Raw genomic sequence first — 19,925 nt, forward strand, 5'->3', positions numbered from 1 at the left:
TTTTTAAGAGAAACATTATACCCACTGATAAAATGAAAACAAACTCAAACACTAACTGTAAAATACCTCAAAAGTCTTCAAAAGTCTTCAAAAGTTTTAGTACCTCGTACCCAACAACCCAGTAAAACTAACTTCTGGGTAAAAATAAAGCAAATACCCGTGTTGAAATTCAATATATTGTCGAAATAAAGTTGAGAAAGGAAATTTGGCATATGTCATAGAGACAACCACCCACCCAAAGAGCAGACAACAGCAGAAGGTCACAAATGGGTCTTCAACGCAGCGAAAAATCCCGCAGCTGGAGGTGGTCTTCCTCTTGACCCTAAATAAAATTGTGTACTAGTTCAGTGCAAATGGACGTCTCACTTAACTCCAAAACATATAAATGAACTACACATTAAACAACATACAAGACTAACAAAGATCAGAGGCTCCTGACTTGGGACAGGCGCAAACATGTGGCGGTTTTTTTTTGTGAAATCTCAACCCTCCCCCTATATCTGTAGCCAATGGAGAATAAAGAAACACATTACAAAACGCACAGTTTAAAAGAAGCCCGAGTCCGATTTCAGTAAAGGTAACAAAAGAAACTAAGCAAGATGACAAGTTGCATACACTAACAAAGGACTACTAGCAATTATTGACATGCCAGCTCCAGATCTCAATTAAACTGATTGAAATATTAAGTCTTCTTCATCTTAAAATCAAGTACATTCCCTCCCGTTAGGGGTTTGATATCATGCCATCATAAAATATATGACACGAACATAACTTGTGCCAACAACGGATTTAGAATAGATTTGTTTATTTCCGATGCAAATACCTATGATTGAATCAAAATTAATACCAACATATAAAATCCTTCATACCTTTGCAACAGTATGATAATTATATCCTTTCCGAATAAGTCTGGTTAGAGTTTTGATTAGCTTTTGAGGTGAATGCCGACATTTTTATGCTTTTTAAAGAATATTACCATAAAATATTGGATATGAAATACATGAACGTATAAGATGTCTGCATGTTGTTTTATATTTACAAATGATGTCCTTGTACAGATAATAACACAAGTAGATGTTTTGATTAGTTTGTGATATCGAAAACCAGGTGTTTTAAATTTTCAGTAATGCAGAGATTTCTTTCGTTGAAATCAAATACGTTGTTACATACAAGAGCTAATCGAACAAGTTGAGATTTATACACGCCATAAAATGGGGACAACGGAACGTCACCATCTGAAAATGAAACACGTTGTGCTGTTTTATATATGAATAAAAACGAATCTATTGTAAAATGTATTAATATCTTCATGTTAATTGTTTATCAAATGACAAAATATACAGTAATGATAAAACAAATTTTACATTTACTTAGTAAAGAAATATTCAATTTTTTTATTATTATTATCAAAATGGAATAATAATGTGGCTGCAATTTATAGATTAGCAAAATAAAGATATGATCATGAACATCATAAAGCTGAAAATATGTTGCACAAACAATTTCTTTTAATAAAGCAAAATAGTGTAAACAAAACATTCATCAATGTTATTACAAAAATACCGAACTTCCAGCTAATTTAAAAAAGCGAATGTCCATTAAACTAACAAAACCAAACGCTCGACTGTATCTACCAACAGAACGACTTGGTACACTCGGGAGAAAAAATACGTCTCTTTGAATATACACACAATCTTTTGTACAAAAAATGCCTTAAAATCTTTCGAAAGTTAAAACGTTTTCTATGCCTTTTCAATAGATCTCTCCTTTTTTGGTCTATTTGAGTCACATATCAGCTGTCCTTCCTGTGTATGTATGGAAACATTTGGACCACAGAAATTCACAGGGATACTAATGGGATGATATGCTGTTGATCCCTTGCTATCGTCTTTAAACACACTTTTGAAATATATAGGAGGTATTGTTACGGGAACATAATGTGTTCCAAGAGGATGAAGTACAAAGGCAGGTAAAGGCACCTGTTTTGAATCAAAACGACCATTCTTCCCAAAGTCATTCTGATTACTTGGAATTTCATTTTTCTCGCAACAACTATTTGAAGAACTATTTTCAGATCCTAAATATTGACTGTATTCAGTGCTAGGACTGGAAGTACTGTAGCTTATTATGTTTTTCTTTCCTTGTTCATTTTCACCCTCCATTGAATCTGAAGATCGATCACTTTTGTGATGCCACGGACTTCTTTCTTTAGAAAACCTTTTTGTTATATTGTGCTTAAATTTGTACGCATGTGACTTGTGGTAATCAATCTTGCTGTCATTAGTGCCTTCGGATGAATTTTCCTCACTGGAGTATAAACTGCCTCTTGAGCCGTTACTTTCATCTCTATCTGCTGTATCTCCCTGAACTGACTGTATTGTAATGCATGATACGCTTCCTTCTGACAATGACTGGCTTCTGGTGGTACTGCTGTATCCTGATGTTAGACTGAATGCTTGATCTGTTCGCTTCAGCAAAGTACAAAGATCTTCATCTTGTTTTATCATTGTGACGCTCTTTTCTGATATGCCCATGCCTTGTAGTATTTGACCATTTCTCTGTGAGCTTAAATTTGAAACTGGTGCTTTTGACGTCAAAGAATCATTAGCCTTTACATCTTTGATATTGAATGCAGATTTTACTACAATAGACAACAATTAATTGAAATATGTGTACTACCGTTAAGTGAAAATAGACGAGAGAGTAAACCTTACTTCTATATCATCTAAAACAGAGGGTCATTTTAACGTGTGTATTCATCTTAAGATGTTTTTTAAATTCATTTTTATTCATAATTAGCAACACTTTTAAAAATAAGTATTAAAAATTATCAAATAACTAGAAATTTTTTTATCAATTTTATACATTAAAAAGTCATATTTAACTGTTGCACCAGGAGCATATGATTATTTCGTAGTCTGTGTTCAAGATAAAAAATCAAACAATTAAATAATTATTTAGAATATGCTTACTAAGTAATAAAATATACTACATAGCTTTTATATAAATATAAAAAACATGTACAGTATCCTATTTGTTTGGAAGCAAAACAACAATGAAACTCACCGAAATCTCCTAGAGAAGTCAACGATTAAACAATGAACACTGGTTGATTACACCATACACAGGAATAATATTTCAAAACGTAATCGGAGTTAAGGTTGTGACAAATCTGTCTCAAAGAAAATGCATTGACTGTTTGCAAAGGCAGAAACATCTTTAGTGTTGTGTATGTAGCATCCAAGACAAAACCATTGATATTACAATGTAAAACATTCATCATGCAGAACATTAGTGAAAAACTAGTACTGGAACATTGCCTGTCAACTCTTCAACCAATCTTAAACATAACAGAAGATTATTTTGAAAATTGCATCACCAGTTTTAAAATGGTTCATCACTTTTCATACACACCTGTTAAGATATTCAGATAAACTAAAGAACAACTGGTCATGGAATTTTCTTAATGACTTTCAATTATGCCTAAGACTGACGAAGAAGTCGCAATTGATATGGAATTTTAAAGTATTAGTTTTTACACCCAGTGACATGTACACTGTATTACAGACTATTGTTCAGACAATGACACATGGTGAAAATTATTTAACAAAAGTCTATTTAGTACTGATACTAACATAAACAACCACACATCATAACTACACAGAATAAGAGACTTATAGTATGACTAATTCATTAGTTAAAGTCAAATACATGTCATTTCAGTAAAGTAGAACAATATGGACTATAAAGAACCTCTTTGATACATTTTTGTTTGTTTTTATAGTGCTTTAGATTATAACACAATGTTAACAGCTGTATCCCTATTTTTTTGGCATTTTTATCTATTATATCTGATTGTTTTGTTCACATTTTTTTTGTCAATATAATTGAATATTATGCGACTGTCATACAATTGAAAGGTTTAGCTAACTATAAAACTAGTTTTTATCCAACATGTTAAAATAGAAAATGCCTGTACCAAGTCAGGAATATGACAGTTCTTGATTTTGCCATTTGATTGGAGACTTTCCGGTTTGAATTTTTCAAGGAGTATTTTTGAGATTTTACTTTTCACCACAGGAGTAAGCTACATAGCACAGAGCTTTGATTTTGAGTGGTACAAAACAAGATTTGTCACTTTAAAAGAATAAAATGCATTCTGAAAACAGATTTATTGGACGAGAATTGTCAAATATATAAAAGAAATGTATTGTTAATAATTAAATTTGTCTTTCAAGACCAACATCGCAAAGGAGTAGTTCCGGTAAGGCCGATTTTGGCTTCTAATTTCTGGTGTATCTGATGCAGGATTTTGGACACTTTTTAAACACTTAAGTGTCTCCTTCAGTCGATTCAATTAGTTTATGAGAAAGATTTGAACTGATTTAGTCTTTCAGGCGTTCAAATTCAAGCTTGAATATAAGAAATAAATTTCAAACATGGCATAATAAGTCAGTTTTCAGATGATTTTTGTCAAAAATGGAAATGGCCGCATCCGTGTTCACTCCCAACCTTTCTTTATTTTATGTATTATCATCAAATACAACTTACATTAAAATATTAGCAATGAACCCAAATGCGACCACTTCCATTGAAGACGGAACCCGTCTAAAATTCAACTCAAATGCTAAAATTGTGAAGATTTCAGTAAGATTTCAGATTTAATGATGCCAATATCCGATATATGTTCATTGTATTTTCAAAAACAGCCCATATTTATGTAGCAGAAGTGTTCAACTTTACACAAAATAGCTAAAAAGTTTTCATGTTAACAATTTTGTAAAATGCTATATTAAAAAGGGGTCATATCGGACCTACTCCTTTATTTATATGATCAGGCAAAAGCCTTTTTCATTTCATTTCTTTTCATAAGTAAAACATTACCATGAAATTTATTTGTTGCTTTTCTTTTTGGTTCGGGTTTTGTGTTAGATTCAGTGAAATATGTTTTTTTAATATATGTATAAACAAGAAATTTATGCGCCATTGCCACTTTCACTTTTTTTATTTACTTTTAATTGTTTCAACTTTGAGATATTACATAGGTCTCATTGACCCTTTAGAAAAATGAGCTTAATATCAACAATCTTTGATAGCACATATAAGAATGATTCCTACCTGTTGATAATCTAAGATGTTTCTTACTGCTTTGATCTAAAAAAGTTGTAATTCTCTGAAAGAAGTCATCTTTAAGATCCACCCCATCTGTGTCAATTAAATATCGCAGTATTTCCTCTTGACACTCTTTATATCCCATGTAAAACTTCTCTTGGCAACATGGTTTTGTTCCATCAAAACCCGACGATAAGTCTTTCCCCATCATTTCTAAAATTATTCCAATTTAAAAACTGTCAATTAGTAATTGACTAGGTTGTATAATCGATGCTTGTCAAGATAAATTAAAAAAAGGGAAGCAATATCAATGTTTCCTTTTTACATTCCCTTGAATTCATCAGTAAAAGGTATTATCAATCTATCAAAAATTGTCTATCATATCACATTAGTCTGTAAGATATCAGTTCTGTATATTAGAAATTAATAAAATATTTATTACTTTGGTCTACAAATGACCTCAAAGTTTATGATTTACAAAGGAAGTCGGCTAATTCAACAAGTTGACGTCTAATGCAAGTATCTTCACATAATTATTGGAAATGTATTCGAATAATATATACGAATATTAATATCAACATACTGAAAAATTTCAAAACTGAATAGTTTACAGAACAACGAAGACATTTGACTAGCATACTATAGCTGTATTCATGTGATGGTAATCAGTAGGCTATGCCTACACTGCTGATCTTAACCAGGTCAACATTTTTATTATAAAGAAGTATTATTCATGAGAAGGAGCACAATAATCCTGTTGGCGATAGAAAATTATTTTAGAATATTATTTTATATCTTATGTTGCAGTTAAACTGATACAAAAATTATAAAAATATTTCATACCTCTAAAATTTTGCAAGTTTAACAGGTTTCGTATAAGCTTGGATGCAATTTCTATAATCTCTGTCTTCTCAATACGACCTTGACCCTGAAGAACATAATTGCATTTAATGAATGTATAATGATTAATAACGAATATTTCTTAAATAGCAATATTCAGAAACTTAGGTTTCATTGCCCTCTGGAAAATTGTTTTCATTCTTTAAGATTTTCACATGTAATTTACTTTGATTCATTTATATATTCATATGTTTTTTGGGGTATTTTCATGATAGAATTAAAAACAACAATATTTCGTTAATGTTTGATTGAAATGCCTTGACATATTGTGCTGACAAGGCAATACGAAAATGGTAGTTGACTATACATTAGAAAAATTACCAAAGAAAAGAAGCCAATGAAAAGATAAAATAAAATATTAAAGTAATAATCACATATATTGTATTGAAATAAATATCTTAAACATACTTAAATCAACATGAGGGTTTGTAACTCAATATGAATAATGCTCCATGGTTTAAGAAACATAGCTCCACGAAAATGATATCTTTGATATTATTTAGCCAAAAATACTCTTTGAATTCTATAAAAAAAAACTATTTTACCTGTTTTAAATAGTTTTGTGGAATAAGTCGACTGAGTTCTGCCAAGCAGTTATTCATGCGATCTCGTCGCTTCTTCTCAATGATTCTGTGTGCCATTGGATCCTAAAATACAATGATAATGACAAATTCTAGTACATTTGTCATAAACACATACTATAGTAGCTTGGCATTAATTATTTGGTTAAGACGGCGGTCTTCAGAAGTCATTTGACATATGTTATTAATCTTCGTGCTTTCTGCAAAGTTGGTTTTTTAGCCTTATTTCAAGGTACAAGAATAATAATTAATAATAATAAATTGAAGATTGAAAAACGCGTTATACATGTTTTAGGTAACCTACATCAAGTATCTTGAACCTATGGATCCATTGTTTCATGTTTCCAGTCTTGTAATTTATTCTAATGTTTAGATAAGCAATTGTAAACATTATTGTCTGAATAATTCAAATGAATCCAATTGTAACAGATTTGTCTATATATTGAATAAGATCAAGGAACTGCAATGGTTGTTAACCCTCATTCTGAGATTTTTACATTAGTATTTGCATTCATTTTTTTACGGGGATGTTCAAAGTTTCAAATACCTCACCTTTAACAAAAACCCTACTAACATGAATTTGCAATTAGGTAGTCTCGCTGAGATTTTACAATTAACAGTCCAGGTCCGCTGCAGCATGTTATGTCAATAATTTTGTGTAATGAGTTGATACATCATTTCCTTAATTTTCCTTCCCATTCAAAATGTATTCATAGTCAAACTTATCTAAATGTTGATGCACTTACTAGTTTGTTATGCATTTTCAAGTTTATAAATCAGATTCACAGACAACACAGTATGAAAATCTTACCCTTGGCATTTTTGTCTTTTTAACTGACTGGATCTCACGTTCATCTGATGATATTGCAAAGTTCAAGGGCCTGTAAAAAAAGAATACCAAAACGGAATTTAAATGATGATCACAAGTTTATTGTGTGAAGTCAACAACTTATACCACGTACCAAATGCCCTTTTCTTTTGATTTTTCAAATGAGTAAACCTTGAGCTCAACCTTACTTGATGGAGTCAAATTGATAAAATTAGTTTAAACGCATCTGATGAAACATGGTATTCAAAACCATGTCCCGCTCTTACTGGACATTGGCTCTTTATTGAGCCAGATATCTAAATTTTAAACTTATGCAGCTCAAACAGGCAATTTGGCTTAAATAATTTTGAACTCCGACAGTGAAGTAAGAGCATATGTACATGCATGCTTAGTTAGAAGTAAATAACTTATAAAAACCTTTATTCTGAAGTGAAAATGTTATTATGAAAAGGGTTTTCTGGTATGGCTCAAGTGCCAAAATATTACATTTCAAATAACATCATTTTTATTTTCTTCCACATAATGAATTGAAAATTGTCCAGTTTTTTTCTACGACGTCAGTTTAATTATTTGAGGGACCTCTGACTTCAAATTCTTGGAACGTGCTAGTTTACTGCTTCAAATTTAAAACATGTAACAAAAAAGTTATGGAACTTATGAAATAAGACATGTTCTTTTTAAAAGTTATCTAGTCTATTTGTCATGAGAAAAAAAAAACCGCTTAAACTATATCCAATGCATGTTCTGTTATATCTTAAGAGGATGACAGAAGAAAAAAACCAAATAACGTTATCTTACCTTTCTGCAATCTCGAGCTTTATTCTCTTTGCTGACTGATTATCCATGAGAGAATCATACATTGAAAATTCACTTGTTTCCATTCTGTTAATATTTGATACAATGACATCCAACGGCTACAGTTCTAACTTTTGTAAATAAAGACCACGTGTCATATAATGTATGCATATTACATTAGGCTATCTTCTAAAAAAAAGTCACGTTGGCATTTTCAAGCTCCTCCTTCAAATGGTAAATTAAGAAATATATTATTTGAAATGATAATATGGTTATTTGGTGTGATGTTGTTAAAGAAAACCAGCTGTTAACATTGTAGATAGCATATAAATGATCTATGACGAAACACATGCACCGGAGATAAACATCAATATTTCCAAAAAGCTCAGGTGTCAAAACATGTGTTGAACTGTGTGTTAATGTAGGAAAGGTCTCAAAGAAGAGAAGTCTGGGAATGTCCTTTGTCCACACAACACAATAGAACGACCAAAACAAGCCGCAAAAATGAAACAGTATCATTGCTGTTTTCATTATTTTAATACATATTTGTAAATTTTTGGTACTCTTGATTGATAAGGATTATATTTTTAAATCTTCTTATCTCCGGATTGTGTTGTCTTTTTATATTTTTTTCGGAAAGTTTCATTTATTATATTATGTTCTGGTATACATGTGTATTGATATGTAAGTGTTTGTTCAATTTATAAATATAAGAGCTTTATAAATGCAGTGATTCTATTCTATTTATTACAAGTAATTCATAGTGTGAATACAGAATATGGAAATTTGGGAATGAGCGTACGATTCATCACACTATAAGCTTATGCAATCTACCTTTATATAGATATTAGAATGATTTTTTTTTAAATGTTAGTTAATGCAATATGTAAAATAAGGAGAATTTTAGTCTTATAAATAAGTATATTGATAAATCCTAATACTATTTTTACGTACTAAACTGTCACAGATATTCAAAAATTAATTTTGAATAATTGATATTTAAATTTAAATTAGGTAATTTCTTTTGTTTATTATTTCAAACACATTAAACGGCATAGACCTTTTATAAAACAATCTTTGATGTATTAGGTAAAACAAAATCCAATTACGAATTTGCCAACATGGACACATTCATTTGTTATGTGTCCGATATGTTGCAACCTTATATGCAGCAAATACCAGACACTTAATTAGAATTTATATTCTAGAACTAATCAACAATAGGTTTTTTTCTTCAAAACAATCATTGATCTAAAGGTGGTTTCGAGGAGATTTCCTCATGCGGGTATCACCAGCGTATTGAGCAGTGTCTTGATCTCAAAGACTACATGAGATAAGTCAAAAATCAAAATCAAAATCAAGAAAACACTACCAGGTTACAAAATAATACATAGCAACCTAAAAAGGTGGAGCAAAAACGTTCAAGGGAGTGGCTTGATTTACTATTAAGAGCCAAACGTTGGATCGTTTCTTTATAAGCAGAACCTTTTTAAGAAATGCAAGCATTGTAATATCGTATCAATTTAGAGATATTCTCAAAAGGGAAGCACTCTGAACTATTCGGTATAAGAACATCTTTTATATTTAAGATAAAAGTAAAGTTAAAAGGAACGCGATTTGTATTGGTTTTGGGAAGTTTATGTAATACTACAACTTGTTTCAGTATTGAAATTAGATTTTTAGGCTAATAACAAAATCCGAAAAATCATTACTGACAAAAAATAATCAATCAATATAAAAAAGAAGATGTGTTATGATTGCCAATGAGACAACTGTCCACAAAAGACTAAAATGACACAGACATTAACAACTTTCGATCACCGTACGACCTTCAACAATGAGCAAAGCACATACCGCATATTCAGCTATAAAAGGCCCCGATATGACAATGTAAAATATGACGAGAAAACTAAACGGCCTCATTTGTATAAAAAAAATTAACGAAAAACAAAACTGTTTATTCAATTTGAAAAACGATGTTGATAGTATAGACACATTCGAAGAAAAGGTGACAAAAAAAAACTATGGATCTTTACAGAATAAATTGATATTAAATATTTCACAATTTCATGGAAATGTGCTAACTATAACATTGAAACTTTTTCTAAAACCTTTGGCACACATTCTATGTTAATTTTTACACTTTAAGCATTGTTATTGGAATATTAATATTTAAAGGTGTAAAATAAATTATTCTATAAATTAATCAAATATTTAACAGTTCCGACCAAGTTCACTTGTATTTGTAATCTTCCCGCGGTACAAATTAGAGAGTCTATCAGCATAATGAAATTTGAACATCAAAGAACATTTACCTCGTTGTTAAAATAGTTAACAGTTCATCTGAGTTAAGTCAAATACAATGTTGTTGAAAACAATTTTCTTTTACAAACGTTCTCATTTACACATTTTTGTTTTACTTTAAAGGCAAAAAACATCTTTGAAAAATATGAGTTAACTTTATTCTGTAAAACTAAGTTTTCCGAATATGATAGGAAACTTATAAGCAAAATACAATTTGCCAATTTTTTAAATTCCTTTAAAAACGATTTTTTTCAAATTCCGGTTAAAGCAAAATAAAAGATCAATAATTATCTGTAAAGATAAATAAAACTTCATTTGCAGTAAATAAAACGTTTGATTTGGTTGTCAGTGATAACAGTTGCCTCACAAATATTGTTAGGTTTTGACTATTTTTTGTCGTTTTCATTGGAATTTCTAGGATAAGATGCTACTTTATTTAAACCTCGTCGTGAGCATATTAAACTGTGTTTGAAAAGTGACACTTAATCTCTCTTCTAGCTGTAGTTTGTAATCGTTAAAAAAGGTTAAGTCAGGTTTAAGCTATAGTGTTAATTTAGACATGTTTCAAATGAACCATCGTTATCACATACTATTTGTTACTGCATATTTTTTAACTTCTATTTTGGTTTGCTTATGAAAAATATTAAATTTTGGTTCTTTTCCCCAAACCAGTAATTCCAGTATATCTGCGCTCTTTCGGATCTGACTATTGTAAAACAAATGCATTTATCAGCAGTGACTGACTGTAAATTCTAAGTATTTGGTTCAACCTGTAAGGGAGGGTATTGAATCCACAAATCAATGTTATCTCACAACATGTATTGCATCAAATACAATGTATGCAGTAAAAGTGTCGCTTAGTACTTGTTTCTTTAACAACACACAGGTGTGAATGTTTAATTATCACCTGTTGGTTGCTCGTCAAATTACTTTGCTTTTTGCTCATAACTCAGTTTCAAACCTTCGACTACACTATTTCAATTCTTGGACGGCGGAATAAAGAATATTTCAATGCGCGTAATAGTATCATCATTATTGATAAGTGACATAAACGTTTAGGTGTGATGTAAATTGTTTTGTAAAATATTGAATAATAAAGACAATTTGCAAACTGTCACCTTGTTTTTAACAGAAAGACTCCAATCTTGTTGGAAATATTTTTAGTAAACACCGTCAGAAAACAAGCCCTTAGAAACGACCGTTGTTGCTACTTTTTTAAGACAACAATGGGACTGATATTAAAACCCGCCATTCTGAAAATGTTTAATTTCACGGAAAAAAATATTTGGATAAAGAATTTGAACACAGGCAGCCAACAACCTGGGGGGGGGGGGGGAGGGTGGTGCTATTTTGGTTTTTGGGAAAACAATTTTGTTTCGAATTTTTGGATAAAATAAAATAATTTGTTTGTGACCCTGAGAAAAAAATGTTTGTTTTACCCTCAGCTGCCATTAAATGAAAAAATGCGAAAAAAAACTTTGTCTCAAAATAAATCAATAGCCCCCCCCAACCCCCTCACCGAAAATCAAATGGTTACTGTCTTAAAACAATCTCTTTCAGAGTAGCATTTTAATCAATCTTATTCAAAGCATGATCATACTGACATGAAGTGTGACTTAATTTTGACTTGTGATCTAAAACATAATTGTTGACTTAGCCTCCAGAAACTGCTCTGAAATACTTTTATATAAATATAAAAATGCATAGTTTTTCTAATGTTATTATTATTTTTTTCAAATAGTAAAAGAAAAATATTACTGAGTCTTTTTTGTTCTTATTCATTTTCAAGTTAATGATTAGCACCATTTATTTATTGGTTTAGTGTGGTTTTTTTTATAATTTGAGTCCATTCATTAGAACTAACTTGCATGAAATCAATGAGACAATATTTATTGTTACACTTAGTTTATTCATACAAAGATTGCAAACTAATTTCCTTTTATTTAAAATAATGAAGATTTTACATTCAGAATACTTTCATTATGATCTATTTTAAGTTTAAGTGGTAAAGGGTAGGACCAGGTATCAGTAATGAAAAGGAACTCCTGTTTTTTTTTATCATTTTAATCCTGTCTTGATCTATTATTCATGAATATTTTGATTACCCTTGTATTTAAATTGAGTAGAAATATATTTCTGTGTTAAAATAATTCGGTTACAGCAGTAAAAATACTTACCAAAACATAAATATTAAAAATGTGTTTCTCTATTTTTTTTGCACATGTTTACAGTATCAAAATATATTTAATAAGATTATTTCAATGTTATCCACAAGTAAATAACAGCATATGGTGCTTGATATAATAATAGTTTGTTCATGATAGTGTCAAACAAAGGGACATAACTCGTGAATAACCGCCGGCCCCGCTTCGTCAGAAATATCGACACATCGAAGTCACACATTTGCGTATCTTATCGTATCAAGTGGCACAATCATAGTCAAAGTTATGTTACATAACATAATTTAAATTCAGCATAGCTTCCCAAGAAGTTAAGAAAGAAAATTACGATTTTAATTTTCTGTGACCATTTTTTTTGTCAACACCTTGACTTTAAAGACACATTTTGAGAGAAAAAAATGAGTTTAATCCATAATTGAGTTGAGTAATATATTTCGTATATACTCAAGAATGTTCTCTTAAAAGGAAATAAGTTTTAATTCATGCAAAAAACTACAAATTCCAAAAAACGGGCTTCACTTTTTTTGGTAAAAAATGCCCATATATGGTAATCACATGACGTCCATTGTTGCTTTAAGAAATGGGGTCAAGCCGGGGTCAGCTTTCCGACTGAACAATCTTCTTGTATATAATCAGATATATTTCCATTTGTTTAAATTGTCATTTTATAATCAAAGTCCTGCTTAAATAATATTTAAGTCATTAGAACCTACATCTTTTTTCTTATGTTTTCATATTTGAATAACTCTCTATAAACATACCTCTGCTTCCGATGTTTTGTGTAGTGCACTTGATAACAAGTTTACTTGTAAATCTGGGAAAGGATCAATATGTATTTCAACTTTTTAACTAAACACTTTTGCACTAAAAAAAGGAAATAATAAACAATTTTCCTACATCTACAAGCAGACATATAAGATTCAATGATAGCTGTTAATGCTATACAGACAAATGATATTTAATTCAGTGATTGGCAATCGCTAGTCTATTAATTTTCGAGTATATTTTCGAAGTTTAACGGATCTTAAATTGATAAAAGACCCCAAATTGAACCTCGTTTTTTCATATTTTCCATGCCTTCCTATTTTTTTAAGCAGTTCTTAATTGATTGGGTGTATTAAAATTGTTCTTAAAGTATCAGTTAATACTATTAACCTTCGAGTACACGGTTGTTTACATTTTGTAATCACGTTTATCCCCTGGCACTTGGGCTTTGCGGTTGCAGAAAATCTAACGAAAGGTCCCGTAGTTAAGATCACTGCATATGGGAAAGTATCGAAGATATAATTTATGTGATCATGGTATGATTGCGATTGGATCATCTGTTACGTCTTATCGTTTGTGGTCTAATTGATTATAAAATTGCCTTTCCTTAAAATTATTGTGATGAAAACTGTTAAGATGAGTATTGTGTAAATAAATATATAAAGTTCGTGATTGGATGTTAGTTGCGTAAGTGTGTCACTGTTTCTGACATTTTGTGATGTCTATCGTTGATGGAATATGGTCGTTGTGCTTCTGCATTCACTTGAGGTTCCATAGTAATGTTATTCTAATAAGATAAAAAGTGAAATATACTATCAGTTATAAAGGAAAAAGAATTCATGATCTGCAAAAAAACTAGGTTTGACTTAAATAGAAATATGGTCATAATTGGTTGTAAAACCCTGGCTAAAGTTGAGTACCCATTTGGCTGTTTTAAATTCAGAATTAAATCAATATGACGCTTAAGTCCAAAAAGAATGGATAGATAAGTATGATGTCTCATGTAGGTATATTGCTTATCTCTGCACGTGAAATACAAAATTAAGGTGACCTGTTAGAAGGCACAATTTCTGCCTCTAACGAGCCATAACTTTTAAAAAACATAAGTTTGAAAATTAATTTATTTAAGGAATGACTGTAACATTTTTTCTGTCTATGAAGAAATAACATAAAAAATTTGGTGCACACTGAATAACGCGCGTAGCGGGTTATTTAACAGTGTGCACCACATTTTTTATGTTATTTTGAATAGACAGAAAAAATATTACAGTCATTTCTTAAAATTTGATTCTAAGTTCAATTTAAACCGCAGAAAACCATGAAAAAACGTTGATGACGTCACGGTCACATGACTAAATTATGTCTATGGGCTCATAACAAAATAACGTCAGCCAATCAGAAGACGCGTTACATCCAAAATTAAATTATTATTTTATGGATTGTGATATTAGGGTAAAAAGATTCTGAAGTTTTTCTTTCCGTTGAACCATCCTTACTATATAGGAACTTAAATCAAGTCTCGATAATACGTTAAACATTATACAATAGGAAAGTAAGAAGATGATGTATGATTGATACTGACAACTTTCAACTAGAGACCAAATCACATTAAGTAGGTAATCACAGGAAACTAACTTCCTTCAACAATAAGAAAAATGCATACTGCATTGCAAAATTTAAAAATTCTTATATTTGTAAATTTGTTAATTTCATATGGGGTTCAGGACATCACGTCTACTGCTAAACTCCAGCTTCACCCCTATGGATTTTATAAACCCTCTGTGGATCTGAAGGGGGTTAGTAGCGAACCACATAACTTATAATGAACATGTTTGTACGAAATTCTGTGTGTTTTTCAAAAAATCTGTATATCTTTTCATCTAATCTTTCTTATTTTTGTATTATGAATAAAAATGATTAATTGAATACTTTTGATTTTGAAATTATCATATACGGAAAAGCACTCATATTGACGTATGATTGCTAGTTGTCTTATGACAGTCGTATCCCATCTCCTTCTCATATCGAACATTATTAGCTGCAACCTAAACTTTAAAGTACATTATGTTTCAAACATAAATTCATTCCCAGTGAATAATGTTTTAAGGAATACTCATACTTCTTATATATATTATATAATTGTTCATGAAAACTTTATGGTGTTCCAATCCATCCTTGTGAAACACAATTCCTTCTTCATTTAGAAATGTCACAAAATGATGTACAGTGTTTCAGAAACAAAATATAAAATCATTTATTTAAAAACCTTTGAAAAATGTTTAAAATTGGGTTTTTGTCATGTTTTTTTATTCATAACATTTGATGCAGCTATAATAAACATTAGCCTTATTCAAAACATTATGTTGATGAATGATGAATGGCAAATAAATGTTTGCATATAAAAAAGAAGATGTGGTAAGATTGCCAATGAGACAACTGTCCACAAGAGACCAAACTGACACAGACATCAACAACAATATATCATCGTACGGCCTTCAACAATGAGCAAATTCTATACTGCATAGTCAGCTATATGTATTATTTAACCATTGCATTGTTTATGCTGTTCTTTAATAATTACCTCTAAGGAAAAACAGCTTACCTATATGTATTGAAAGTATTGTTTATACAAACATGAATTCCAGCTTAAAAGTTATTTTACAATTATGATGCTGAATAGAATTAATTAACAAACAAAGACCACTTTTTATATCTTAAGGTATAATATAGGTTAATTTCCAAGACATTTTACACTTTAAAGTACCAACTAGAGTCTAAGCAGGAGACACACTAATCTTTTCTTAAGGAGATAAATGTCACAGTATTGTTATTATTAATAATGTTATCATGAATGATACTTTTACAGTTAAAGAACTCTGACTAGGTATTATGTCCAAATTTATTGCTTCTTGAAGAAATATATAAAGTTGATTATTGCTGATCACAGCAACATATGTTCAACATTTCATACATGAAAATGAATGAGTGAAATACGTCACGCCACGCCGTAGACGCGGCGTATTGTTACATTGATAGTTCCTCCATCGTTAGACTGTCCTTCATTAAGATCCCTGAGTCTTTCATGTTTTCGTATGTGATTTGTCACATCAAAAGAAAATCAAAGCCATTTTGATTTTCTTTGTTGACATTGTTGTTTGGTTTTCTGATTAAGGTTCTAACGCAATGGTCGCTGCTGTACCTCAATAATAGTACATTCTTAATTATTATTGAAAACAAAATGTGGAATGATTGCAAATGACCAAATGACACAAAAATTATAAACTATAAGTCACCGTACGGCTTTCAACAATGAGCAATGCCCAATACCGAAAAGACAGCTATAAAAGGCTCCGAAATGACAATGTAAACCACTTCAAACGAAAAAACTAACGGCCTAATCTATGTACAAAAAATAAACGAAACACTAATATGTAACTAATAAACAAACGACAACTTAGAAATTGACAATGAGGGTTGGTTGAAAACAAAACTTTACGACAAAAGAGATGATTTCAGCTTCCCAATTGTGAACTTTAAATTTCTATGTAGCAACATTCCAGCAACGCCTGCATACGGAGTATATATCTCCGAATTGATACGATATTCCCGGGCTTGTATTTCCTATCATGATTTCCTTGATAGATTATTGCTAAACCAAGAGTTCCAAACGGTGAAGTTGAAATCATTCCTACGTACATTTTACGGTCGCCATCACGAGTTGTTTGACCGTTATGGAATAACCGTTTCACAGATGATTTCGGATATGTTCCTTAAGACGTAACTACAATACCCTTTCCCTTTTCACTAATGTGACTGGCCACGTTATTACTAGAGACCTCAACATTGTCAATAACACTTCTCTACGAAATTTGTTATCCAAAGGTCCGAAATATTGTGAGCCGTAATCCATCAATTGGAAATACAACTTCAAAATACTAATGGATTCAGTCGAGGATTATGCCAGGCAATGGGCTAAACGCGAGAAAAAAAACCGTAAATACTCTTTCCGAATGGATTAAGGCTGTGAGGTCTTTAATACAAATCCGAATAAAGAAACTTAATGGGTTCATCAATACCCACGCTATGTCAATTTTTAAAGACCCAAATGTTGCAAAACACTTGTCCTACCTCCCTGACAAATATGTTGTTGTCCCTGCAGATAAAGCCCTAAACAATATCGTTTTTTTGTGTAAATATCATTACATAAACTGCTTGATCAATGAATTAGGTATTGGCAATTCACTTGGAAACTCAATATATACCCTCACGACACTTACCAAAGAGGAAATCCTGGATAATCATAGTTCTGTTCTATGTTCCTTTGGAATTTCAACCAAAGATGAAGAATTGGATCTTCAATCACCGTATTTGATACCTAAACTACATAAGAGTCCTTACAAACAATGGTATATTGCTGGGTTTTCCAAGTTCTCCACGAAACCTCTTTCTTAATCATTAACATCTATTCTATCAGCAATCAAAGCCGGGCTCCAAAGTTATTGGGAAACTGCCTTTTCTAGAGGTGGCGTGAAACAGATAAGGATACTAAAAAATCCCAAAAATCTTTTAGAGTACAGACAACCTAAGACTCTCTCATCTTGCAATAGTATAAAAACATTTGACTTTTCTTCACTTTACACATGTATTCCCCATTCCAAACCCCCCTTGTTCGGGGAGGGACAAATCCTACTTTGTAAAGAATCACATTGGTGCAAACCAAACATTCTCTGAAAGTGACATCATCAAGATGCTTGATATCTTGATTGACAACAAAATTGTAACGTTTGGAGGACGTGTTTTTCAATAGACTGTCGAAATTTCAATGGGAACGAATTGTTCCCCTCTTGTTGTCGACTTGTTTTTTTTTTATTATTATTATGAGGCTGACTTCATACAGGAATTTCTTTGAAAGAAAGATAAGAAGTTAGCAATATACGGAGTATATATCTCCGAATTGATACGATATAACCGGGCTTGTATTTCCTACCATGATTTCCCTTGATAGAAGATTGCTACTCACAAGGAAGCTATTAAACCAAGAGTTCCAAATAGTGAAGTTGAAATCATCCCTTCGTAAATTTTACGGACGCCATCACGAGTTGTTTGACCGTTATGGAATAACCTTTTCACAGATGATATCGGATATGTTCCTTAAGACGTAACTACAATACCCTTTCCTTTTTCACGAATGTGACCTACCGAATTAGACTATTTACCGGATTTGTAATAACATCAGCAACACGACGGATGTCACATGTGGAGCAGGATCTGCTTACCCTTCCGGAGCACCTGAGATCACCCCAAGTTTTTTGTGGGGTCCGTGTTGTTTAGTCTTTAGTTTTCTATGTTGTGTCTTCTGTACTATTATTTGTCTGTTTGTCTTTTATTTTTAATCATGGCTTTTTCTTCTATCTATGAGTTTGACTCTCTCTCCGGTATCTTTCGTCCCTCTTTTTTCATTTGAGAATAAGGCTTTAAATTAGCTGCAGCAAATAAATTTGCACTCGGGTTTACCAAACGACCATTTAATCTAATAGGAAAACTTTTGATTGATAATATTGTGTGGAAGTATAGTTTAAAGAGAAGAAAAGTCAAAACTGTCCACAGAATCAAAAAGGTCCATCAAAAGCACGTTATTTATCTAAAACTTCAAACGAATTGTTTACACTACAAAACAGTTGATTTCACTATTTCATATATTTTATTACAATAGTTTATGATAAGCACTTTGATAGTACTTGGAACTTATCAAAAGCACTGAAAAATTAGTTGCAGAACACTTACTAGAGGCCGAGATGAAACAGAATTTTACTTGTTTTTCGTGTAGTGTAGGTAACCAATACATAGTAGGAACCTTCAAATGTTCAGAAGAAGCCTTAAGCTGTGATGTGGTAATGATATATTTGTTTACTATAAAACTCTCTGTGACTTGAACGAAAATGAATTTAAAATTTCAGTCTTAAGAAGGTCCGTGTAGTATTTACGGCATACCACCACCACATTGTTGGCTGCTTTGTCGTCCGGTAGAAACACAAAACACTTTGAAAGTTCTTGAAGTTTGTTTTTTTTTATTCTGGAAATACTCTATTATTTACTTCTTTTATTATTTTCAAAATTTGATATTCTATTATCTATAACATTCATACATTTAACTTTTTTGGATTCGAGCGTTACTGATGAGTCTTTTGTAGACGAAACGCGCGTCTGACGTATATACAAAATTTTGTCCTGGTATCACTGCTGGTGGACATTTATTTCCCCGAGGGTATCATCAGCCCAGTTGTCAGCACTTGTGTGCTGACATTAATTATCATTGATATGGTTATATTTATAAATTAACGGTTTACAAAATATTGCATTTCTGAAATACCAAGGCTTTTCTACCTAAGACATAGCTAATTACCTTAGCTGAATTTTGTAAAACTTTTAGGAATTTTGGTCCCCAATGCTCATCAACTT

The 19,925-nt window shown here is 31.3% G+C and overlaps 1 protein-coding gene across 1 annotated transcript; it reads right to left on the reverse strand.

The window, feature by feature from the left end:
• Nucleotides 1-1,434: 1,434 nt before the first annotated feature.
• Nucleotides 1,435-8,311, reverse strand: LOC143078940 (uncharacterized). Its single transcript, XM_076254021.1, has 6 exons — nt 8,221-8,311; nt 7,405-7,474; nt 6,558-6,659; nt 5,956-6,040; nt 5,119-5,325; nt 1,435-2,641 (listed from the first exon to the last, which is right to left on the reverse strand). Exons 1-6 carry the CDS (start codon nt 8,301-8,303, stop codon nt 1,743-1,745), a joined length of 1,446 nt encoding a protein of 481 aa, XP_076110136.1. The 5' UTR covers nt 8,304-8,311; the 3' UTR covers nt 1,435-1,742.
• Nucleotides 8,312-19,925: the final 11,614 nt, after the last annotated feature.

The sequence above is a fragment of the Mytilus galloprovincialis genome, chromosome 1 (assembly GCF_965363235.1).
Source record: "Mytilus galloprovincialis chromosome 1, xbMytGall1.hap1.1, whole genome shotgun sequence".
NCBI lineage: Eukaryota > Metazoa > Mollusca > Bivalvia > Mytilida > Mytilidae > Mytilus > Mytilus galloprovincialis.

Excerpts from the sequence above, each read along its gene's own strand:
- LOC143078940 (XM_076254021.1), bottom strand. The coding sequence starts at position 8,303 with ATGGAAACAAGTGAATTTTCAATGTATGATTCTCTCATGGATAATCAG. Across the intron at positions 7,475-8,220 it reads AAGCTCGAGATTGCAGAAAG|GCCCTTGAACTTTGCAATAT; the intron begins GTAAGATAACGT and ends CTTTTTTTACAG. Across the intron at positions 6,660-7,404 it reads AAAAGACAAAAATGCCAAGG|GATCCAATGGCACACAGAAT; the intron begins GTAAGATTTTCA and ends ATTGTATTTTAG.